Genomic DNA, 26,323 nt, shown 5'->3' on the forward strand with positions numbered 1-26,323 from the left:
TTAGAAAGTTATTTCATATATTGACATTACATTTCAGGTTATGTCCAAGAGGAAGATTTAAAGGAAGAAGAAGATATAAAGGAGGAGGAAGAAGATGATGATGACAACAATTCAACTGCTCACCTCCAGGGCAGCAATGACACTGGCACGGATGAGGAACACGATGTGGGTCCTGAGCAGAAAGGGAACTTTAGTTACCAGAATTCCCCTGTCAGTCATATATCTAACCAGGATGCAGAAAACGAATCACTACTAAGTGATGGTAGTGACCATGTGACAGATATTAAAAGCATTTGCTCTAGAGAGCCACAGGATCCAAAAACCAGTGCCCATCCCAAAGCCCAGAATGAAGCACACAATTGCATGGATAAAATGACAGCGGTCTATGCCAACATACTGTCAGACTCTTATTGGACAGGCTTAGGGCTGGGTTTCAAGTTGTCTAACTCTGAAAAGAGGAGTTGTGACAACAGAAATGGAGGGAACAAAGCTGATTTTGATTGGCACCAAGACGCACTGTCAAAAAGCTTACAACAGAATTTACCTTCCAGACCTGTCTCGAAACCCAACCTGTTCAGCTCCGTCCAGCTCTACAGGCAGAGCAGCAAAATGTGTGGAACTGTTTTCACCGGCGCCAGCAGGTTTCGGTGCCGGCAGTGCAGCGCTGCTTATGACACGCTGGTCGAACTAACAGTTCATATGAATGAAACAGGTCACTACCAAGATGACAACCACAAAAAGGACAAGCACAGACCTACCAGCTACTCAAAGCCTCGAAAAAGGGCTTTCCAGGACATGGACAAGGAAGATGCACAAAAAGTTCTGAAGTGTATGTTCTGTGGTGACTCCTTTGATTCCCTTCAAGATCTGAGCGTTCATATGATAAAAACAAAACATTACCAAAAAGTGCCTTTGAAGGAGCCGGTACCAACCATTTCTTCAAAAATGGTCACTCCAGCAAAGAAACGTGTGTTTGATGTTAACAGGCCTTGTTCCCCTGATTCCACAACGGGGTCTTTCTCAGATTCTTTTTCTCCGCAGAAGAACGCGAACCTGCAGTTATCATCTAACAACCGCTATGGCTACCAGAATGGCGCCAGCTATACATGGCAGTTTGAGGCCTGTAAATCCCAGATTTTGAAGTGTATGGAGTGTGGAAGCTCCCATGACACCTTGCAGCAGCTCACGACCCACATGATGGTTACTGGCCATTTCTTGAAAGTCACAAGTTCAGCTTCAAAGAAAGGAAAGCAACTTGTTCTGGATCCTCTAGCTGTGGAAAAAATGCAATCACTGTCTGAAGCACCAGCCAATGACAGCCTGGTTTCAAAATCAAACAGTAAATCGTCTGCAGAATGCATAGCTCCCACTTCTGAAATAAAAAAAGAAATTAAAAAAGATAAAACTGATGATGCAAACAAAGATGAGAAAGCAGTAAAAACTGAAGAGTATGAAGACACCCTTCAGAAACCACTGGATCCCACAATGAAATACCAGTACCTCAGAGAAGAAGATTTAGAAGATGGTTCAAAGGGTGGTGGGGACATTTTAAAGTCTTTAGAGAACACTGTCACAACAGCCATAAATAAAGCTCAGAATGGAGCGCCCAGCTGGAGTGCATATCCCAGCATCCACGCAGCTTATCAGCTCTCAGAAGGGGCTAAGCCGTCTTTGCCAGTGGGTTCCCAAGTACTGCAAATCAGGCCAACCATCACCAATAAGTTGAGGCCCATAGCTCCAAAGTGGAAGGTCATGCCTCTGGTCCCTATCTCAGCAAATATGGCCCAGTGCACTCAAGTGAAGAAGGAAACTGACGACAAGGAGGAAGTACAAAAGGACTATGCTAAAGATGGCATCCAAGCTGAGCCTGCCTCACTCAGTCAGAGTGAAAGAGAACCTCCCCTCAAATCTGAAGTCTCTGTGGAGACAAAAAAGACGGAACCATGCCCCCTGAAAGAAGAAGACAAAATTAAAGAGGACAGTGGAAAAGAAAAAACAGTCCTCAAGGAAACAACAGCAACTTCTCTTAGCAATGGTTGTGCTGCTGCCAACCATTCATCTGAGCTGCCTTGTGTCAACCCTCTCAGTGCCCTGCAGTCAGTACTGAATAATCATTTGGGCAAAGCCACAGAGCCTTTACGGCCCCAGTCCAACTCCAGCCCCAGCTCTAGCACAATTTCTATGTTCCACAAATCTAATCTAAATATGATGGAGAAGCCAGTGTTATCTCCTACTCCAACCCCGCCAAAGCCTGCAAGTGTGTCCAGGCACTATTTATTTGAAAACAATGATCAGCCTATTGACCTGACCAAATCTAAAGGCAAGAAAGCCGAGTCAGCTCAAGCACAATCCTGTACTTCTCCACCTCAAAAACATGCTCTGTCTGACATTGCTGACATGGTCAAAGTTCTTCCCAAAGCTACTACACCAAAACCTGCTGCATCTTCAAGGATCCCATCTATGAAATTGGAAATTGATGTCCGACGCTTTGAGGATGTCTCAACAGAAGTCTCCACTCTGCATAAAAGGAAGGGCAGACAGTCAAACTGGAACCCTCAGCATCTTCTCATTTTGCAAGCTCAATTTGCTTCCAGCCTTTTCCAGACATCCGAAGGTAAATATTTATTATCAGATCTAGGCCCACAGGAGCGTATGCAGATTTCAAAATTTACCGGACTGTCAATGACCACCATCAGCCATTGGTTGGCAAACGTCAAGTACCAACTTAGGAAAACTGGAGGAACAAAGTTTTTGAAAAACATGGACAAAGGGCATCCAGTCTTTTATTGCAGCGACTGTGCATCTCAGTTTCGAACCCCATCTACTTACATTAGCCACTTAGAATCTCATCTAGGTTTCCAAATGAAAGACATGAACAGGCTGGCTGTGGAGCAGCAAACCAAGGTAGAGCAAGAAATCTCCAGAGTTTCAGTTCAAAGATCTCCTGAAACAATAGCTGGAGAAGAGGACACAGACTCTAAGTTCAAATGTAAGTTGTGCTGTCGGACATTTGCAAGCAAACATGCAGTAAAACTTCATCTAAGCAAAACACACAGCAAGTCACCAGAACACCATTCACAATTTGTAGCAGAAGTGGATGAAGAATAACTCTTAAGGTATGCATGCTCTATAGCGAGTTTTGATTTCATCCTTGTAAGGAGGCCTCTTAAAACATTCGTACTTTATGAAATGTAGGAAAACACTATAAAATGCATAATGTACTGCTGCTTCATTAATCTAATTGCATGTACACATTCATTTTATAATGTTTTCAGGAAGAGAGCTTGATAAATGCAGAACTACATTGCCCCATACAGAAAAGTTGCTTCTTATTAATATTTTCAAAATAGCTGTTTTCCTAGTTCTCACTCTCTTTTTTTTTTGTTTCTAAGAATTAATAGTTTTCACATCCTATGCACTTCAATGTGGAATGCAGCAACTAAATGCTACTCTTTGCAATGAGAATGGAAAAAGAAAAAAAAATTAAAAAGGCACTGAAAACCAAAAGATTACAACCTTCAGTGCTAACACACCTGCAAATCTGATTTTGATGGTGGAAAAGAAGACAATTCAAATGTCAAATTAGCAAAATAATAAATAGTCCAAGTTCCTCACACACTCAAACCCAACTGAAGAATCTACTAATAATTGAAAAGTTTATGTCCAGAAGTTTGGTTATTCTTTCAATAATATTTGGATATTCAGTTTTGTAAAATATTTTAATATTTTACACTTACTAAACATTTACTATTGTGAGTGGCCTTTTTTGTAGCATCAGTTTAACCTTTCTCTCCATCATGTCTCTGCTCATTCCTTTTTTAATCTTGAAGATGTGTGATTATATTTTGTTTCATGTTGGTGGGCATGTCAATCCAGGAACATCACTGACTTAGGTGCACGTTTTTGTATAACCTGGGAGGGAGGGGGTTGACGCCTAATTGAGGAAACCGCTAGATTTTTTTACAAGGTTAATATTTCAAAGACCTGTTAATAGGATACTTTTACATTACTGTTGGTATTTTATATACATATATATTTTTATTTTTTTTGCTGGAAGATACACCAAACAAAGTACTGCCACAAACAATGTTTATAATATGTAATGTAATATTCAGATTACACACAATTTTTGCATTTTTAATTTTGCTTGATTCACAAACTTGAATCTTCTTGATTTAAATAAATATGCAGACATCAACTAAAAGTCCAAATAGAAGTTTTCTGTTCTAACACGTTTATTTCCAGCAAGGCTCTGTTAGTCATTCCCAGCAATTTCACCAGCAAACTCAGGCTCTGCTTCTGTTCGCAGAATAATCATGTGCAGATTCAGATTTTCTCCAACATGTTCATTACTTAGATAACATTTGGAAAATGAATTCATCAGACAGTCAAAATTAAAGATGTGTTGTGAGTTGTCACTTACGCCAGCTGCTATTGTGGCTATTCTCTGGCTAATTGAGGGTGCAAGCACTTTGAGGATGAATACCCATTTGTGTGAAGATTTCACATTTGTTTGCTGCAAATATTCAGGAAGCTTTAAGAAACACTTTCGGTGTGCAGAGCCAGCACAAGGACTATGCATCACTTAAGCTTTGATAAAAAGGCTACTTTTGAATAATTTAAGCCACTAATCAAAGGGTTACTTTGGGATGGGTAATAGAAGCTATTACTATAGAGTATAACGTCAGTATTCAAGTGCAGTAAGATTTAAGTTTTGCATACATCTTGTATGTACTGTCTGTATGTGACTGGATTTATCCCTTCTGCATATTTTAGCCTGCAAAATACAGTTTAACTCAAAGGGAGTTTATTTTCTCAATAATGCTAATATCCTTAAATTTCCATTTTGGCATTTTTAACCCAACATTAGAACCCAGTACAAAAATAGCAAATAAATGTTCCTTGTTTATCCGATAATAACTGATTTTCTGCCTAACCATTCTATAACCCTTCAAAATCAATATACCTGCCAAAATATCAGAAAATTACAAGAGATTGGTTGGGAAAAATGTACCATATTTCATTTCCTTCCTCGCCAGTTAATGATTATTAAGACTTTGACATTCATAGTTCTCACACAAGAGATATCAGAGCAAACCAATAATTTGGGTACTATCAAACAAAAGCTATCTGCCAAATATATTAATAAAACAGCTATTTTGGCATATTCATGGCTTAATACCTGACAAATGTTTCAGATTTGGTCTTAAAAGCACCATGTTATTATGAAGAGGCAAACCAAACACCCACCTTTATAAATATGTTACTATTCCTCAGGATTTGGGGAAGAAGTACAAAGAAAAAAAAATCTCAGAGGGAAAAAAATGGTTTCTGCATTGTAATAACCTCCACAGACACATCACGGGTATTATTCAGGTGATATGTGACTACATAAATAAGGTACTGTCCTTCCTGCCTCTGGGTACCCAGAAATTGCTGTCCTTTTAATACTCATCCATTTCTAATTTATATCAAGATGCAGGTTGTATCTTACCTTTGAAAAAATATATTTAAATTGCAATGACAGAGTGATAGCACTGTTATCTGGAACTATAATTTTAGTTGGTATGCATGATAGCACAAATTGTATGAAATGATGGGGTATTTTGGATAGCATTGGAAAGATTTTATTACAGTTTTGGAGCTGTAAGCCTACCTAAGTTCTGACTATGTTAAAAGCATGGAGGCCAGAGTTTATTCATATGGTTTCTTCCTGAGATCTACAAGGAGACTAAATCAAATAACAGAGATTTTCAGGGTTTACTTATTCATACCATGTTATTTTTAGGATTCAGTATGCATTTGAATAAAAACATAGAGAAGAACACAGTATTTAGAAACAAGAAATATAAAGCATACTGAAATTCTTAAAATGTACACATGCATCTGCATTCACTTCTAGGCAATATTGTAGTCGAATAGAAATAAAAGTAGAAGAAAATATATGGAAATAAATGGAAATAAAACAGTGGAAAGTGTACTCAGTATAGAAATACTTTAAATACTTTATATATTTTAATGAAATATACTATTAAAAGTAATTTTTAAATGTTGACTATCATTAAAATATGAATGAATAATCGGTGTTAGTACTGTAGAAAAATGTGTTATGTATATGGTTTTATTTTTAAGACCTCTGTGAGCCTGTTTATAAGAAATTCGCTATAAATTCTTCTTAAATGTAAAGACCTATATATCTGTTTTATATTCATCTTTGGTGTTTTCTTGAATTCCTTTAACTGATATGGGCTTAGTAATATAATGTAAAATCATGTGTAATATGCAACAATCAGATGTCTCTATTCTCATTCATTTAACCTGCTTCAAAACTGTTTTTATTGCTTTTCTTCAAAGACAACCCATGAACATTAGTGAACATGGCTTTAGTCAGATTTAATTTGTATGTTGACTTATACCTTTGAAGAGCATTTATTCTTTTCTTTTTTTTTTTCAATTGAATTAGAACTTTTAACTTGTTCCAAGAAGAAAAGACAATGCAAAATTTTATTTCTCACTTTAAAGTCAGGTGATGGGGTTGGCTAGAAACCGGTCAGTAACCGAGGCTCTCTCTGGTCTTGTCTATGACTTTTTATAGAAACAAGTCTCTATAGAGTTAAATTTACCAACTTGATTGGGGGGATTTCTTTTTAAAAGACCCTGATAAGTAAACAAACAGCTACCTGAAATGAACTAATTTGAAAGTAAGGCTGCTGCAAAACAAAACAAAAAAATGAGTCATAATGATAAACAGTTTTTCTCTCTGTTTCCTCCTTTGTCTTTTTTAACCATCAAGTTTAAAGCTTCTACAGTGCTTTTTTTCTACTTTATAGGAGACAACTGACATTCTGTGGTAAATGGAAGAAAGAGCAGAGCAGAACTGAAAATCCTCTAATGCACTGACACTAACTTGCCCTCTATTGTTGAAAATGAGCAGGCAATCATGATTGTTCATCAAATGGCTCCTAATGCAGTTAAAGCATTCAGCTATAATTTCTCCTTGCATTTATAATTACTGTCATAGACTGCACACCTCAGTGAGCAGATTAAAGCTATAAACTATTTAGCCGTAGCTTTAAGATGAGGAACTTGATTTGTCTGGCAGCAGTTATTTGTTAGAGAGCTTGACACTTCACATAAAAATGACTCAACTTGATGAAGAACAATGCAGTTTAAGCAATGCAGTGATTTTAAATCAGTCATTATACCACGCCCTGTAAGAATTGCAAAGCAATTTGTTAAATGATATATAGGACACGTAGATAACTGTATGTGTTAAGTATACCAAAATAGAAGATTTTTTTTGTCTGTGGGTTTTATTTTCTCACCTCCTCTGAAACAGTAGGAGCTCCTCTGAACATCACGTTCTGCTATTAGCCAATATTTGTGGTGCATATGCAAGGCCAATTGCATGAATTAGTTGTCCAAAACCATATTTTAGAGAATTTAGCTTGCACTTCATGTTTCACTTCTTCTTAGTAGCAAACCTTAAAAACTGAGAGACCCTCTCTGGAGAATCAAACATGCTGGGACTGCAGTAATGTCCACCATGACATTGTAAGCAGAATTTACCAACAAAACTGCTCAAGGGTTCTGCTCGCCTTGTCATCAGCCAGAAAGAGAGGGTTCACCACAATGAAAGCCTTGATTATCTGGTTTGAACGGGACTTTTCTAACACCCTACTTGACAATAAAAAAAAAATTCTACATGGACGTCTCATTTTAAAACAGATTTTTGTTGGGATAAACTGGGTAAAATTGCTGAGCACCAGAAAGGGGAGAAGATGAGGCAGTGCATTAGGAAGAGGAACAAGTTGGCCTTTCCTCTGTGGTGGAGGAGAGATGCAGAGCCTGTCCTCAGCAAGGGACTACCTCCAAGCCATCACTCCTCCCTCAAAATAGTTGTGTTCCAGTGAAGCCTCAGTCCCCCTCATCCTTTGAAATTTCTCATCCTTTGAAATTTCTCACTGTTTCCCCAAAACACTAGATCACGACTTCTTCAATTTAACATTTTCAAACCTTCAAACTTTGCCTGGATAAAGTTTCTTCAGTCTAGCACTAGCCCTTGTAAAACCTGTAATAGTGTGTTCTTGGCTTCCCTGAGAGCAGGGCCAGGCCAGAGCAGAGGACGTCAGCACAGATATATCAGTGCAGATTTACTTGCTTTATATGAATACTACAGGTTACCATTAAAATCAGTATTATTTAACACTGCATTAGGTCAACCGATATTGTTTCTAGGCTCTGTATGAGCATACTGCAAATGACAGTTCCTGCCCCCAAAAGGCAGGAATTCTTCAATTCACAAAGAAAAAGCAACTTTTAAGCATTTTGTCCAGATCTTAACTAACCTTGAATAGCACCTACCTCTTCAAGCATTCACTATTCATAAGGATATCAAAATCTTACCTTCTCCTCACTGCATCTGATATTATTAAATGCTACAGCCTTCATAATCTATAGCAGAACATTTTTACCCAGTGAAATTTCAAAGGGAGAGTATTTGAGTCTTATACATTTTACACCTCAGCAACCAAGTAGCAAAGATCAATAACAAAAGGAAAAGACATGAGCAGCATCCAGCCCTCAAAAGCACCTTTCAATAAAAATAATGCAATTTAGCAGGATGATCACTCTGTGCAAATATGATGGAGCACGGATGGAAAATGAGGAAAATTATAGATATGACTTCATGGGAGGAGGAAAGGAGGAAGAGATTTTTCACTATTTATTGGGATAATGAACAGATAATTCATGATTATTAAGCTGTAGTCTTCAGGCCTTATTTTTTCTCTCCTGGGTTCAGAGCTGGGTCTGTTTGTGCATCTAGGCAGGGTCTGTTGATGGGGAAAGGTCTGGCCTTTGTGCTAGTTTTCATACAGCACTGAAGTCACGCAGGATTTACGCCAGCACAGATGCCACTCAGGACCCTTTCTGCAAGAAGAGGAATGAGGTAGAAGAAGCCACGCACAGCACAGAGCTTATTGCGATGTGATGGTGTTTTTCAAGAACATCTCGCCTTCGGGAAAGGGGCAGCAATCCTGGGTTTCCAGCCTGTGATGAGGATTCTAACATCAAGGCACTGCACCAGGTAGCAAAACCACGGCCCCTGAGAGAACCAAGGGGACTGAGACTCCATCCTGCCACCTTCCCAGGTCTGGAGGTTTGTGCATCCCGAGAGCACAAATTGACCGAGCCTTTGAAGGTGGGAGATGCCAGGAAAGGTTCCCTATGCTCAGTTCTACAAGAGGGGTCCTGCTTTGGGGCACAGCATTGGGTCTGTTGGTTCTGGACACATGGGAAGGATGAGAGGCACAGCAGAGACCAAGAGGGGGGCAGAAACAGAGGAAAAGGTGGCAGCTTGCCGGGGTGGAGGAAAAGAGGGAGATGGGGGAAGGAGGGGACTTGTTCCTTGTAGGAAATTTACACATTCCCTTTATTAAAACAAAACAATTCCTCCTCCCCTCCAAAATCCCTCCCTGGCAGCACTCAGCGCCAGCTCTTCTGCCAGGGGTCAGCACATGCAGGAGTGGGGGAGGGAAGGATGGGGGAGTGGAGGAGGTTGTCATGTCTAATGAATACCCTGAATGTATCGAGATATATATTTTTTTCATTTCAGAAAAGGTTCCATTAAGAGGGAGACAGCCCTAACATGTGCTTTGGCCCCTCATCAGATTTATGAGTATTTGCTCTGCTCTTTAATAGGAAACTCTGCAGCAACTGCCACCTTGCCTGCTCTCCCTGAGATACACAGTGGCTTCTCGGGGAAATGCACTTCATTATTAATGTGAATTTGTACGTTTTTATGACACTGCTTGGGGGAAGGGGCAGGCAGAGATTTCCTGGTGATATATGCTCATTTCTAACCATTTATTGTCCTAGACAATCGAAGAACAATGATAAACATTGTTATAGAGAGTGTAGGGTGCCAAAATGACATTTTTGAAGGGAAAGGAGAGGTGGCTGGAGTGGTTTTCATGTGGTTGCTCCCTCCACTCCACCTCCTCGAGCAACTGCGTCAGATCAAGCGAGAGAGTGTGCTGGCAGCTGCTGCCTCCCCTCGCCTGCTCAGCCCAGCAAAGACCATTTGCTCAGTGCTTTGCTACAGCAGAGTGGGTACAGAGGAGTTTGTCCTTTGGGAAGCCTGTACTGCAGAGGATCACAAGGCTCGGAGTGAATGAGATGTTCAGAATCCCCATGACCCCTTACCCCAGCAGTTTCTTTCTGATTTATTATTGAGCGACCTGGCATTGAAACCCTGTGCATGCAGTAGCAGCTGCAAGGCATCAAATCAGGCCAGGAAGAGAAAGGCGAGGATGTGGTTTGCCAGAGCATTCTCAGCATCCTCTGGTTTCCCTTTCTCCTGCCAGGCCCATCTGTGATTCACACAGCCACCCAAGAGCTCCAGGAGGGGATGAAAACGGTGGGTTCGGGATGCACTGGAGAACCAAAACATTTCAGCCCTCAAGCTCACCTGAAAAAAAGAGATCAGTCTCCATGTGATCCTACTTCTCCTGCCTTTCCCAGCAGATCGCTGCACAGTCTGGTGAAGGTCAAGGTCAGGTTCCGCTGCCTGTGCCGTGCAGTCCCTTGGGCTCCAAAAGCCGAGGTGCTTGAGGGAGCCTCCCACTTCCCCAGTGGCACAGCCTCTCCCCGCACCACTAGCAGCCTGAGCTCTTCTGTGCCATCGAGCTCATAGCCTCCAGCTATAAGTGAACAACTGCCTTCGCTTGGTGCTCGCATTCTATTCCCTAGCCCTAAGCATGCACAGCCCTTTGTACCAGGAGGTGTGCGACAGCTGAACACTGCTAAGACTTTCTTTATGATGTTTTGTCTCCTCTCCTCTTAAAGCTGAATAGTAGTGAGGAAGAACATCAGAATAGCCATACAGGGCTGGGTCAAAGGCCCATCCTTTTCCATCCATAAAGGACTCTCCCAGCCTCCAGTTTTACAGTTCAGGGACATCTTTGGCTGGAGGAGATTGTGCTCCCCTGCTTCCAGAGCTGCAGAGAACATGTGAGACCTTGATCACTGCAGAAACTTGGGCACAGCTGTGAGGCCTCTTGGGGTGAGTTCTGGAGGTGCCCCCTTGTAAAGCAGAGGATGTACAAACCAGCCCTTAGCAGACAGAATGGTGCTGAGTCTTTGTGCTTGTTCTTTGCACCTGGCTAAGCACAGGCAAGGAAGAAATCACACCCAGAGTTTAGAAGTGGTATCAGGCCCCCAGATCTAAGGGGACCCTTCTTTACTCCATTTTGTTTTCCATGAGAATTTCCCATGATGGGATAGAACCACCACCCTCAACCTGCAATCTGGGCATCAGATTTCTCTCTCAGTGGTATGCACAGAAGGTCCTGCAGTCTCACTGCGGACTTCATACTACTAATTCAGACCAGTAATTCAGAGGAGGCAAAACTGCTTGTTCTATTGCTCATGGATAATGCTACAGTGATCCCTTCTGTGTCTGTGCTCAGCTTTTCTAAACCTCCAAAATACTAAGTACACAGACAAAAGTGTTTTCCTCTTCTCCTGTTGTAGAACTGTTGAAATCCAAAATGTGAAATTGTTGTTTTCATGTGGTCACTTATTGAAAACTCCCAAACACTCCCTATTTCTAAAGACCCCCAAGTTTATACCGTAACCCACACCGATTACCTGAAGTTATGTATCTCAGTACGTGCAACCGATATCCTGGTGCCAGCAGATGCCTCCATCACACATCTACATCTCTCCGTTCTCTCCCTTGTTTCAAGCCAAAGTTTAGAAGCAAGTCTCTGCCCAGTGCCCTGTCTTTGCTCTCTCCAAGCAATCTCTGTGCAGTCACCTCCTAGCCACATGCCACACCACTGCTCCAAACACAACAGGGGCTGCACAATGCCAACTGGATTTCTGAGGTCAGTCAAGCCACTGGCACTGATCCTTATAGGGACTGAGTCCTCATGGCCACCAACTTACTTTATAGGGCTATTAAGAAGATTGATGTTGCCTTTTACCCACCTCTTGATCTACATCCCAAGGGACATCCCAGAAGAAGTGTTCCTCTGGAATATGACAGTACTATGGACGGTTTCTGCCACTTTCATGTAAACTGGACACGCTGCTCTTCCATTGGAGAAGGGTAAAGCTTAATACTTGCTTTATGCCCACTCAGCTCAGTGGCAAATGGCTGCATGGGATTCAGTCCTCAGCAAATCTCGCCCCTAGAGTAGGCATACACAGACAGATAGGCTGTGAGTGGGCTTCCAGTTCAGTAATTCACTTCCCTTCGTAATCCTATGGAGCCCTAATCTGTTGGCCTTGGGTTTTTATGATGCAAGACCCAGGTCTGTCATGCAGGGAGAAGAGGATGGGGAATGTAATTCTGTTTATTTGATCAGTGTTTTTTTAAAACATTGTCTGTGCTCCCAGGAATTGTGTGTCCTTCTATAAATCACAAACACATAAAAAAATAATTCTCAGTATTTTTCCAAAGAGATTAGTGTGAAAGTTCCTATACTCATATTTCATGTCTTTAAAAAATATCAACAAAAGTGATAAGTATAGCCAAAAAGAGTGTAAAAGCACACCCTGTCATTTGTTTTCCATGTGCCATATGTTTTCTGAATCCTGCACCTCCCACATATTGCATGCAATAATGTGGGGTGCACACATTACTCAGGATTATTTAGTTAAGCCCTGCCTATATGAGGGAATTAACTTAGATAAAGTCAAGCCACTGTGCTTTGTTTTGGTTTTTTCCGTATTCTGGATTCATAGAGTAGAAAATTAAAGATCCCACTGTGCCAGGCTTCATGTCATTTGGTTTTAATTTAATTCATCTCTTCGATTCTCCCTGTTTCTCCTTCTCTTTGAGTATCATCAGTAGGTGGTCCAAGCATCAACCAGAAGATTTACTGGCAAGACTAAATGTATGAATGCTATGAACACATTGTTTTTCCGATATGATTTAATGACCTTTTTGGCATTCCCATGGCTGTTGAAATCTTCCACAATAATTCCCTTTGGCAGCCGAAGCTCCTGTTGATCAAGTGAAAGCTGATGCAAATGTCAAATGTCAATAAATTTGTAATCCATAAATGTAATATTGGAGCTGGAGTGAGACAGGGTTAAACAGCGTGCAGCAGGAGACACCTAAGAGATGAGCTACATCTTATTACTGTGAACAAAAAAATACAGAGGAAGGGAATGCCACCTCCAAAACCTCTCCATAGTCAAGCTCTTCTCCTTCTCCTCTCTCCCTATCCTCCCCGCATGTTTTCTGAGTTGCTGGGCTTTGACAAAAGAGGGCTTTTATGGCGTGCATTTGGCAGAGTGAGTCTGATGATGCAGGTTCTGTCCCTTGATCTGTTTTTGACTCGTGTGAGGCTGGGATTTAAATTCTCTGTGTTTCTAAAGGAGCTCTTTACCAGTTCAGAGGTTTCAGAGGCTTCAGAGTTTGATCCTGGAAACGATTAGTTATGCAAGATATTCCAGTAAATTAACAAGACCACTTATATAACTTAGGTGTTGCAGGAATGAGTCATGACTCATTTATAGTTTTAAGATGCTTGGGAAGGGCGAGCCATGTACGATGCCTGATTTTATATACAATAAAGACATAAGAACAATCACATAATTTCCCAAGAGATTTTCTTAAGGGCCCTCCACTTTGACCTTTGGCTCTGAAAAGCTCCAGTTTGTTTGACATTGAAAAAAAGCAAATGTGTGAATGCAGTGCCATGAGCATTTGCACTTTGAACACGCTGGGGCTGAGCACAGCTGAACTGGAAAAGACTGCAACAGCTAATGTACTGGGAAAATATAAGAGGCATCTACTTAATAACTCAACTAATTCCTTTAGCTCACCTTGTAGAGATTTAACCTTTGAATGAGAGAGTCCCTAGTTCAAAATCCTGTGTCTCCTCTGTCCTCATGTTAATTTTTAAATTATATATCATTGTTGAGAGGCCCTTGTGTTGAGCATTACAGGCTATTTTTCATGTCGAAACTGGGGAATTATAACTGAACATTAGCTACTGGCTATAAATCACACAGAACAAAGTGGCATCTGCATCTACTCAGTAATAAGAGTGGGAGAAATGTAACTTACTTAAATTGAGACAGGAAAGAGGACACAAATGCAGTAGCAGAGATAATTGTGACTTGGGAAAACTAATGGTTCTTCCAGCCGTGTGCCGAGGAGTCCTGTTTTCTGGAGCTCTCCACAACCAGCGTTATAAGTGCATGGTCACAGCAGGAGCTCAGCCAATTTGAAGGGTAAACACAGAGCTGGAAGATACTTCCCACACCCCTGCGATGCCACCTAGCATGCTGCTGGTCACCCCAGGCCAGGGCTGAGGTAGGAGAGAGCTATTTCAGAGCCTGGAAGCAGCCCTCCTTTCCTCTCCGCATTCCCATCCTCCAGCAGCAAGCATGAGTGAGCAGTGACCACAGCTCGCTGTCCCTGGGATATGTTTTTATTTCTAACTGCAGCTAAAGCCCAGGTAAGGAGGAGGCAGCACGAGGCTGTTAACAGAGCAATCATCGAGGCCACGGGGTTCGGGCTGACCTGCTCCTTCTCTGCTGCTCAGCTCACTGGCAGGAAACACTGCTGCTGCTCTGCCTTGCTGAGCAGCTCACTGAGGGTACAATGCTATCTTAAAAGAAAACAAAATGAGCCCAAGCTTCTAACTGGGCATGGCCTGCTCCTTGCATTCGTCTCTGCTGGCATTTCTTTTAGTTAGTTAGTTACTTAGTTGTTCCCGAACTTTTGAGAAAGCTTCCAAGGTCTCTTGTGTTTTCAGTGGGGTAAGCAAAAGCTGCCTGCATCACTGGAAATTTGTCATTCTCTTTCTAAGAGATCATCTTTAATTCTGTGCAGCACCTTGCACAGTGCAGTCTCCTGTTTACCACTGGTTTTGGACCCTAATACATCAACAGCTTTAAAAAAAAAAAAAAAAAAAAGGGGGGGGGAGAAAAAATGCTCACATTTCAGACTAATATGTCAGGGGTCTCCCAGGACATTTGTTGTTGCCTTCCTGTTCAGAGATTTTTGGTTCTGGGGGTCACACACCTTCATCTGTGCAGTGCCAGTCACCAGCGCTGCTTAATAAACTGCCTGAACTGAATGTAGCAGGGCTCAGGATTAGCTCTCTCTGCAATGCAGGTCTCTTCTTAAAAAGAGATCAGACCTCCACAAAGAGATTTTACTGAAATTAGAGATTTAGGGTGTTTTATTTTTTTTTTTTTTCCATAGCTGACAGTAGGGAAAGCAGCCTTTACAGCTAGGGCCCGTCAGCGCCCTGGCAGGAGGGATTTGCTCAGGAGCTGCCACCAAGAGCAGGGCACCCGAGTCCCCAGCCCTGCTGCTGCCAGCTGAGGGCGGCCACCTGAATGCTGCAAGGTCCTTTTCAGCTCCCTGACCCAGTTTCCCAACCTGACAAATGGGTGCAGTGTGTCCATGATTAAACCCAGTAGCTTTTACGTGGGTACCAAAGAGTTTTGCAGTCCTCCTCTTAAGACAGTTACTAGTTTAACCTATTGAATTGTTCCTCAGCAGAGACACCAGTTCCTCTGCCCATTCCCCTGTCCTTCACAGCTTCCAAGTGGACGCTGGCCTGGCCCACACAGTGGGCTCCTGAGCAGTGGTCCCCAAGCAGCAGGTGTTCTCTTTGTGCAGTTCCAAGCACAATGGGCTTCTGGTCCCGGACCAGGCTCCAAGCAGCAGTAATTGCAGTAGGTGCTTTGCTGATTAGAGGCAAACTTCAGGACATTCTTAAAAGCTTTGCTGAACCGCCTGTGTTATATATTTATTAGGCTGTTCAGCAGTAATTCAGACAGCTGAGAATTGTTGAGGACCTGGTCTATCTAATTGTGTGTCTAAATCATAGCTGCACCGTGATTCAGAGGTACTAACATTATAGTCTACACAGAATGGCGTAGGTTATATGGTCAGATTCCTGCAGATGGTCAGTTTGTATCATAAAATTTAAAATTACAACTTGCACCATAAAGCTACTGCCTCAAATTTATTATATATTGCAGCACAACAAGCAAATTAATACTAGATGCAGTATATGCCCAGACATTAATGTGAGCAGAGGATGAAATATTCTCTTCCTAGCTCATTGGTACATGTTCCCTTCAGAGCAGAATTGAATTGCCCAGAACCACCAAAGAAGAGGAAGTCACCAGGAGCCAGTCCTGCTGGTGCTGGGCTCCAGGGACAGAGGAAGGACATCACACACCTCTCAGCGTTAGGCCCCAGGGTGTCTGAACTTGCAGTTCTGCTCCGTGCATCATGCGTGCAAGAGCTGATCTCTCAGCAAAATCTTTTTATTATTCGTCATAAAGAATCACAGCTGTGAAGAGCAAACTAGGGAAGGAGAGTGGGAAGAGGCAGGTACTTTCCCTTGGACCGATGTAAATCAGGAGCAATTCCACTGCAGGGCCGCTGAATTACACTGTTGTCACTCTGACATCAGCCCAGAATCAACCCCTTTACCTGCAATAGATGAGTGAAATATCTTACAACTGTGTGTCCAGGAGCCTGCTAAGCTTCTTGTAGAGTTGCTGTCAGTATGCCCAGGGCAGAAGCATATTTTTTTTCTTACTGTTGTACATAAGGGCTCTGCTGCAGCCGACAACATGAAATGTGTTAGTTCAGTTTGTTCAAAATGGAGTGTGTTTGTTAAGTGTTGCCTCTTTGATGTTGCACTGCCATCTCCATCTTTGTCATCATTGCCCATCTTTTTCAATCTAATGAACTCAAACCATCAGTGCAACTTAAGTTCGGCTGTCTGTTCTTGCATAGTTAATATTAAAAATGTACTAACAGTGTGGCTGCGAAATCAAATTATGCACATAAATATGCTGGCATAGCAGAGGAGGCGGCAGAAGCTGAAGTTAGCAACATTGATGCCAGTTCACATTTGCAAATCAACCGTCAATCTGTCATTAAACATGTTATCAAATGATGATAAGTGTATGCTTCTTGCTTGCATTGGCGCGCTTATTCCCGATGTTGATGTGCATTAATGGGATAATGTGCATTAACATAGTCTTGCTTGGATGAACACAAAACATTTTTTATCCGTCTCAGTTTGTTTCCCCCTGTGGCCCCCAAGTAAGTGTTTTGTGTTATCAAATTGCCAAAAAATGGGAAAACACATTACTTTTAATTAGCAAAAATTTTGAGTCTTTTTTTTTTTTTTTTAATTTTTATCCAGACTCTCTCCTGTGTGTTGTCAACTGAGGTGGGGGGGACAGAAAAACATTCCCCTGCCTTCTTTAAGTAAAACGATTAATGTCAGGAACTCAGAGACTGACAATTATGTTCTGTCTTAATGCACTGGCCTTTCATCTGCAGTCCTTGCTTTTGACACGAGTGATGGTTTCAGTTCAGCGATATGAAAGGCAGGGAAGGAAATGATCTCAGGCATTCCCAGCCCATTGTGTGGTGCCGTACTCAGACACGGCAAGCAGTCCTTTAGCAGTTTTGCATATGAGTCGGCAACGGCTGTACCTAGAGATTAAACAAAAAGCTGAAGAAAAACGCAGCTGCTCTAAGAGGCAGTTGAGTTTCTGAAGGAACTTCCCACATGATTGCCCGGCTCTGCCACCCTTCCTGCGTGATGCTGCGTAGTCAGGGCACCACTTACAGCACATGCTGCCAGTAAGCTTCCTGGGAATTAAAGGGAAAAAAAAAACTCTCTAGAAAGAACAAAAAGTGATGGAAGGGATAAAACCATAAAAAGAGTCTCGTTACCACCTCACCACATACCCAGTGCCAGCCCACCTCACAGCCTCTGCCCCGCAGCACCCCCAAGGTGAGGGCTCAGCTCATCAGCCGCCTGGGGAAGGCTCCATTGCCCTGGGAACCATTTCAACAAATAGAAACAAGAGTTTTTTTTCCATTGCTTCTATTCAGAATTGATTTTTTTTTTTCTTTACCCAGACACAATTCAATGCTTTTGGAAAACTTGAGGTGGAACTCTACCGGAGCAGGAAAAGCATCTGCTGATCTTTTGTTCTTATGGGACTTCAAGGTTTTCAAACTTTTTAAAAAGCAAATGAAGCAAGGTTCTTCCCGCCCCTTGGAGAACAGCTGCTCTTTTAAATCTTTTCATATTTATGCAACCGGGGGCAAAATTATGATGATCTACCCAGGTTTTTACAGTAAAACAGCAATAATAATGAAAAACAGTACAGATAATGTCTGGTCCTGTTCAAAACACCGGGAATTATTCCAGGAGTTTTACTAGATTTTACCAGTAGTGTTATCAAATCAGGCTCAAGGACTTAAAGGAAAGTCAATCACTTAAAGTGTTTTATTTTTGGTTTATGAGCTGGAAAATAAAACTCCTTCTAAAACTTTTATGAAAGACATCATATTATTTATATGTCTCTAAAATAGCAACTATTTCCCATATAATAAAAATGTTTATAAATTACTCTTAGTCTCTGTTTATGACTACATTTAACATCCAAACATGGCTTGAGATTTATCTTGAACTTAAAAAATTAGAGCTAGTAGAACAATGAGTTTATACATTTAAACTTTTTGGTAAATGGGTCAAACTCCTGACCACTCTTCCTTTTTTCTCAATCCAATAATGCCATTAACTTTAGGCATCCTATTCAAGTCTGTGATTTCTATATCTGGATTGTTTAAAGGAAAAATAATAGGGAATAATTATTGATTTTTCTTAAACTTGTCTTGATTTTTGAAGAGTCATCCATTGCCTTTCCTATTATTTCTAAATAGTGGATGCGTCGGCGCAAGTTTCATATTCTGAAAACTCTAATAACAGTAATTGCATTCCTGTTAACCTTAGCTTCAGTGAGTCCTCAGGTTTTCTACTTCTAACGCAAAGATCTTGTCCTGTAATACAAAGAGCTTGAATTTTAAGTATGTTTTCTGTTACACATCCATTACTGGCAGAATTTATCCAGCAACATTTTTTTTTTACAGTTGTGTAGCTTTTTGTTGCTTCTACTCCATGAGCTACCTTGAAATTAACTTGTCAAACATTCGTCCCAGTGCTTAGGGAAGATTCCTAATCAGATGAGTGGGCCAATTTGTCATGACTCGGAGGAGAGGTGTCGGAAATCAGATGGCTTTAGAAAGGCTCATAGTGAAGGCTGTGTACAAGAGACTCCTGTAAGGCAGCTCAGACTAGACTCCTGTAGATGACTATTTACATCAAAAACAGCATTTAAAAACTGGAATGAGAAGCGTGTCTTGCTGTCTCACTTTTCACGTTGACTTTTACCCCTTTAATAGATCTCCCTGGAAGTAGTTTGTTACCAAGACCCATTCCTTTCTTGGTTTTGGCACTTGGCAAACACCAGAACAAGGTGGAAAATGAGAGTCTCAAAACTGAACCCAGATCCCAAATACCAGCTATATCATGCTGATATTTGGGAGAAATCTGGATCTGGGCTTTATTTTCACTCTCTGCTTTGAACAGATGTATTAGTCAGCTGCATTAATTTACTAATTTTCATTAAACAGTTTGAAACACTGAGATGCTGGGATATTCCTCAGTATTAATTTGTCAAAGGAAACATTGAATGAGGGATTAGCAATAACGGAGTTACGCCATTCTTCCTCTTGATCCTCCCAGTCTTTATTCTTCATACTGCATCTTCTATTATCTTAGGCCTAACTTTGGAGAGTTTGTCAGTTTTTGAAAATGGCAAGTAATTAGTCAATATGTTTTCACCATATGTATCAAGCTCAGTAAAGAGGCAACCATTGGCCTTTGTCATGGCACAGTAAGCATTCGTTTTCTCAGCACTTCAAGTTACGCTGAGCATGTAGTGAACGCCAAAGAATTTAATGAGGAATTTTACAATGAAACATTTGACATGAAATAATTCACTGTTCAGCATAGTTCACAAATTTGAGGTGAGCCCCCTTTTAAGATTTCCTCAGTTTGTGCTGTTCACACTAGAGATCTTGCAGGAGATGTTTCTCCCCTGTCTGGTACCCTGTATGAGCAAAGAGAATGCGCAAAGGGTGGATAAATTGTTAGTGATTCAAAATGGTCATTTTACATCTTCTTGGAACAGATTCTGTGTACAACGGGGAAGAATTCTTGAAACCCTTTTTTCCCTTGCAGACTGTCTTTGTACTTACCCCAATCTAGTTAATGCACTTTTTCTAGATAGAAGTTTTTTGCTTTAAGGCTTCCACTGTTGCTGTCAACCTTCTAAATAAAAATCAGAATCTGATCTTAATACTGCTGATACAAAGTGGCATTTGCCCAAATTTTGCCTTCTTCTGAACAAAAATATGTACAGTGTTTTCTGGAAAGTGATAGGACAGGCAGTGGCCTTGCCTGGGCCCTTTCCCCTGTTGGGAATACTGTATTTCAGTTATTTGTGAAGCAGGCTTCTGCATTCTCTGTGGGGTTTCTTTAGATTTGCAGATAGAATATTTGAGCTCAGATTCAGTTCAGTGAGTTACAGGTATTTTGTTTAACATTTTAGGGAACATACAATAAATAGCCATGAATAAGAGAGATGGCATTTTGTTTTACAGCAGTCATGATTTAAATTTATGTGGCATTGCTATTGAAGTCAATAGGACTTTTTCCTGAGTATGTTTTGCAGGGTATGGTATCATTAAAATATGACAGTTAATAGTCTTGTTTATGTTATTATATTTGATGAATAAATATATCAGTCTGTACATCAAACTCGGTTTTGTTTATACTCTTTAATTGTAGTCTTATCTCCCCTAGAAACATGTTATATCTTTTAATTTTATAATTATCCACTTTATTCATGTGTGACACTACAGAACTGCTGCTTATATCCTATGAGACAACCAAATGCAAACAGATGGAAGACATGCAACTGCTAGGAAATTCAAATTTGGATCTGAATCTAGCTCCATATTTTCAAAGAACTCCATGCTCTCGGGTCCAGGGTCTTGGTTTGAGCTGTTGTATAAAGGAGTGAGAGTTGCAGAATGGGAGTCTTTTATACAGCATATCTGAACACGAACCATCAATAGGGATTTTATGTGATCTTCCAACATCTAGATATTGCTTTCTGACTCTTGAAGGAGATGTGTGCTTTAAAGGCAAAGAGGGAGGACTTCACACATTGGTCTTTCTGAAGTTTTTCAAAAAAGAAATTCAAGATTTATTGGGCTGGAGAGAGGGAACAGAAATATAAGCATAACTTTTTAGTCTAGTGGTTACAACACTTGGCTGGAAAGGGTAAATGTCAGCCCATGCTCCAAGGACTGTTTTGTTTGGACTCAATTCACAAGGCAAAATGCACGTACAGTCCTTGGGTGCAAAGCTTCAGGGTCTGCCTCTCCCAGGTAAGCAACCCCCAGGAGGCAGGAGAAGCTTCTCTCTCAATTGGAGATTCACTTTTGCAAAGCTTCCAAAGACCAAATAGCAGGTGGAAAATGTAGGTCTGGGTCCCCTGCACCAAAGCTGGGTGCTCTAAGCCACAAGAAATCTGCCATCCAAATGATAGTTTTAGAACAGCAAACTCCAGTAGGATTTTGAAAGTAAGTCAAGAGCTTTGCTTGCTTAGAAATCTCCTAGAGTGTTTTAACTCAGTAGAAATAACTGAGTAGCTATATTTCAGCTGTAACTGATGGATCCCCAAAGCCCCAGAGAGAAATAGCCTACAACAAGGCACCACCCTGCTCTCAGCATCTTTCTATTCTCCGGGTCTGCCTGTAAGCAAATTCCCCCAGAGCTTGCTGGATTTCATAGGTTCCCTTCTGAGACAAACACATCCTGTGTAACCTCACAGAGCTGTTAGAGGAGAAGAGCATTTTCACTCTTAGACTGAATCCAAAGTCAAGCTTCCTTCTTTGGGATCTGTTGCCAAAAGAATTCTGGGAAAAAAAATAGTCAAAAAAAAAAAAGTATGATGCTTATATTGTTGTTCACATGATTCTGCGTGTTCTCCTTTAAATTTTTTCTTTTTGTCTGTTGATGTAACACAACAAATATTTACTGCATGATGCTTTTTCTAAAGGTAGTACCTTCTTTTATATCCAGTAGCCAAAATATGTGTGAGAGCAGGCTGAAAAAAGGGAACACCCATGTCTAAAAGCATAGCACAGAACAAGTCGCTGAGATTACAAGAAAACAGCTGGCAAGAAGAGACATGTGCAGCCAGATGATGATCAAAAAAAATAAAAATAAAAAAAAAAGGTTACGTTTCCTCAGGTGCATAAGTGGTTTCTGAAAGTGACATCTTTACTTAGAGTATATATATATATATATATATATATATATATATATATTTTTTTTTTTTTGCATCTACTTTATTGGTATATTTATTTGCCGGGCAATATTTTAACCTCTTAGATTTTGAAAACCTGCCTCACCTACTTCATGTTTGAACAGGACTTCTGGAAACAGCCCTCACAAAAGTCACCCCCCTGAGGCAGTCATTTAAGGAAGGAGAAATCTGCTTAGGAGAGTGACGCAGACCAAGTGAATACTTTTCCCAGTTAGCACTTGAAGAAGAAAATATCATAATATTTAAACCAGTTTTGAAAACTTTGTATGAAAATAGGGGAAAGGGAAGAAAAAACATAAAACACTAGTTGCATACAGAGAGAGGCCAAAGAGAGTTCAGTTACCATAGAGATTATTACTGGCAATTGGTACTCAGCAGCAGATTGGGATCTGTTACAATATTTTTACTAATATTTTTTCTTAATTGGTTATTTACGTATTTTGGATCCATCTCTGTGCTGCGTCCAGATTTTACTCTTTACCTGTCACTCTTTCTGACATGAAGCAGTAATGCCTGTGCTAGATATCAGGCTTTTCCTTGATTTGTAAACATTAGCAGGGGTCATGAGTACATCAAAAAGCACGTGGACAAGTCACTGTGCTTGGCTTTGGCTGGCAAAGGAGGAGGGAGAAGCATCACAAACACAATCTCTGCGAGGCTTCATCACAAGCGCTCTTCCGTGCAAACCCTTATTGCCATTATAATTACGACGAGTTTTTGTACGTACAGAAGAGAGGATGCAGAATGCCTTCCAATTTTCCCTCGTGTATATGCAAGACCAATCATTTAACACATGCATGTTCCAGTGCATAAACTGGTAATTTAGAAAATATCCTCTTGTAGAGCCTTTCCCTCTCGTCCCTTTCTTCCTTTTGTAAAGAATCATCCTGTTGCCTGCGTGTTTTAGCAACTGCAAACACCCGGCCTTTTCCTGGCCTCTTCAGAGAAAATAAGTTTAAGGGCCCATGTTAAGTTATGGGACTTTTAAAATCAATGAGCTTCTCCAAATTCAATCCTTAACTTTTTTTTAAGAGTGCCCAATGCTGCACATACCCGACGTTAAACACATTTTAAAATATAGCTGCACCTTTCTCTACCACAACAGCAGCCTTTGGGGAGGTGCCTTTCCAGGATGCCTGTGCTGTGCCAGAGCCAGCTGGATTTTCAGCCCCTTTCTTCCTGCATCCCTGCAGCTCACGCCTGCTCCTCCTGCCTTCAGGTGCAGGTTTCAGGGAGAGGGGGGCACACTGAGGGGAAGCTGGCTGCGGGGAGGGCTCTCAGCTACATGGTGCCAACAAAGGGGTTTGAAAAGACAGAGAAAGAGAGGGAAGGAGAAACATGCTTTTTCTCCTCTAATCTCCTTTAGTTGTCACGATCTCCAGGGTTATTTGTAATGATAGTAGGCACCGCATTTCAGATGGAAATGTGATTTTCTAAGCTGACGGTGTCACTTTAAGTAAACAAAGTTAATTCTGCTTCCTGCTATGCAAGGCCTAATCTCATTACCCAAACCACAAGTAGCATAACAGAAAATATTCCCATCTGTCAAAAGAACTTAAAATAAAGGTGGAAATTGTTTTTATGTTTTGTCCCCCTTCTTCCCCCCCAAATCCCTCAATGCACATTAATTATCACACCAGATCTATTTAAACCTGTTCAGATCCCCCAGTCTCTGCCCGTGGCTCCTCTTCCATTTGATGTGCCTATAGAATAACAATGTCTATGCTGCATCTCGAGTTAACGCTCAGTCTGGGTGAGCAGTAGCTGCAAGCTGCAAGCCAGAGCCCCGACCCCTTCATCTTGCTGCCAGGTGCTCCAGGGGGCAGAGCGCAGGTATTGTCACGTCGCCTTGAGGCCTGCCCAGAGGTGATCTGGGTTATGCTCAGCCCCTTCTTCACCTCAGGTGAAGAGAGGAAACCTCTGAGCTGCAGACAGTGCAACACGGAGCGAGGGGGTTAAGGCTAGGTGTGCTGAACCCGTGCCTGTACTCCAGGAGGCTCACAGCCCTGTTGCACGTGTCTGTAGTCTTGAGGCACGTATGCAACTCCTCTGAAGCCACGCGACATGGCAGAGCCAGGCAAGCCCCAGTGCCACCAATGCTACTAACCTCTGGTGCTGATACACATTTTCCAGGTCTTACAGAGCGGTGTAAATGCACTCGCTCCCCTGTTTCCACTGGTGTAAATCCCAAATAGCTCCGCTGGGTTTAGCAGAGTTTAGCAGAGTTTAGCAGAGTTAGCCTTGTGGGTTACACGGGGAGCAGAATGGAGGAATCAGCACTGCTGGGTCCAGCGGGAGCTCTGCCTGCATGGGGAGGCATTCCCAGCTCTGGCTTTAGGCAGGAGAAAAACCAAACACAAGACTGAGTGATTCTCAGCTCATTTCAAACCAGCAGCCACCAGTCATAAGAGGATCATTCATAAAACCCTACAACAACAGTATTTTTCATCCCCTCTTCATTTAAAATGACCTTTATGTGATGAGAATGTCTGCCTTGCTGAGCTTTAATTGCTTAATTAGAAAAGCAGGTTCTCTATTAGGTAAATGTTGTTGTTTTTAAAAAAATGTATTTTTTTTGTTGCACGTATGCTGTTTCTTTCATTTAAAGCTCATCAGCAATATTTAAGAGCTTTAAAAGGACACTTTCAAGTGGCTATATTTTGTTACCTTATTTATTTATTTGGTGTTTGAAGGTTTTGTTTTCCTCCCTCTTCCTGAGAGGTGTTTACAGCAGGAATCTCTCCCTTTAGGAATCTCTCTGTCCTTCACCACCACACTTCTACAGCACTTAGCTGATTTTTGTAGTGGTGTTTTAATGTCTAGTCAATCGGTTTGTTACTGTAGGGTTGCTTCTGACTGTACAGTGGTTGAAAATTTTAAAGAAGTTGGTTGATGCACTTGCTCTGAAAAGCCATATAGGTTTTGCATTGGGTTGGATTTTTTTTGGATAGCATTATTATACTCATGTACTGCTCTGAAAGCAGAAGGCTCCAGAGGTGATTTGTACTGATGCTGATCACAGGGATAAGTTAAAACAAAACTGCATTTTGGGGCTGGAGCAGCTGTATTCGTGCAAAAGCCTCTGCTGTAGCTAAGACAGCAAGAGCAGCGTTACAGGCCCTGTGAACAGCCACGGGACAGAAACACATGAAGAAACATTTTAAGATGCCCCAGCCCTGAGAAGCAGCCACAGATATTTCTCCCCAGAAACAAATGTTCTCTTGCTGTGCTCTTTTTAAAATAATACCTTGCTAGAGAACATTGTCATAAAAGGTAAAAGGGTGAGTGATAAACAAGTAAGAGGAGAAAATGGACCCAAAATGAATTCAGACAAAATTGGGAATTATTTGGACCACTAACAGTCAGAGTGAGAAAGTTGGTTTTCTGTTCGTAGAAGGGCCTCATTTTTGGTGTTTTGGGTTGTAGAAGGAATTTCAAAGGCAACGTGGCTGCGCCTTCCCTTTTGGTATGGCTTCAGCAACACAAATCCTCAAGGCTCTGGTTGTGTCCCCATTGCTTTTAGCACAGTACAGGAGAGCACTGAGAAACACTCCTGCCCACTAAAACTTGCAGCCCATAGAGCTGTGTGGAAGGGAGGAAGGAAGCACTGTTATCCTCACCCAGAACATGCATGAGGGGAAGAAAAGTTAGTGGCCACATTGAGTAGTAAAACCTGATAAATAAAAGGAAGGCCATAGCCAGTGAAATATGGCATGCAGGAGATGCGATAAGCAGCGTTCTGCTCTGACACCAGTGAGCACAATGAATTGCTTGCTGGGCTTTGAAAGTATATAAGAACTCTGCTTACATTCATTTAAACCTAGCTGCTTTTAAGGATCTCAGCCATTCTGCCTAGATTTCAGGAGACTCGTTCATCTGTTTGCTAATATGAATTCAGAGCATGGCAGGAGTTAACTGCGAAAGGTGATACGGCTTCTCTTTGAGGAGTTGTGTGTGGTATTTTGGGCAGGCTTTCTCTGCTCAAGCTCCAAGCCAACAAAAAGCCAGGTGGCTGTGTTGGCATGGTGCTGAGCCCTACGTAATGCATCTGATGGGAAGCAGG

The 26,323-nt window shown here is 41.4% G+C and overlaps 1 protein-coding gene across 5 annotated transcripts in view; it reads left to right on the forward strand.

Moving 5' to 3' along the window:
• The window catches only part of TSHZ2 (teashirt zinc finger homeobox 2), a 231,344-nt gene that overhangs the window by 138,754 nt on the left and 66,267 nt on the right, over positions 1-26,323 (forward strand). For 2 of the 5 annotated variants that reach the window (XM_040576130.1, XM_040576131.1), the window contains exon 2: positions 38-3,116. In XM_040576130.1, coding sequence (XP_040432064.1) covers positions 38-3,108 — 3,071 coding nt within the window. In that variant the 3' untranslated portion in view covers positions 3,109-3,116. Of the gene's footprint in view, positions 1-37; positions 5,948-6,830; positions 8,009-26,323 lie in introns of those variants that run through there. The other 3 variants (XM_040576129.1, XM_040576132.1, XM_040576128.1) reach the window with 3 other exon arrangements.

This window comes from Cygnus olor, chromosome 16 (genome assembly GCF_009769625.2).
Source record: "Cygnus olor isolate bCygOlo1 chromosome 16, bCygOlo1.pri.v2, whole genome shotgun sequence".
Classification (NCBI taxonomy): Eukaryota; Metazoa; Chordata; class Aves; order Anseriformes; family Anatidae; genus Cygnus; species Cygnus olor.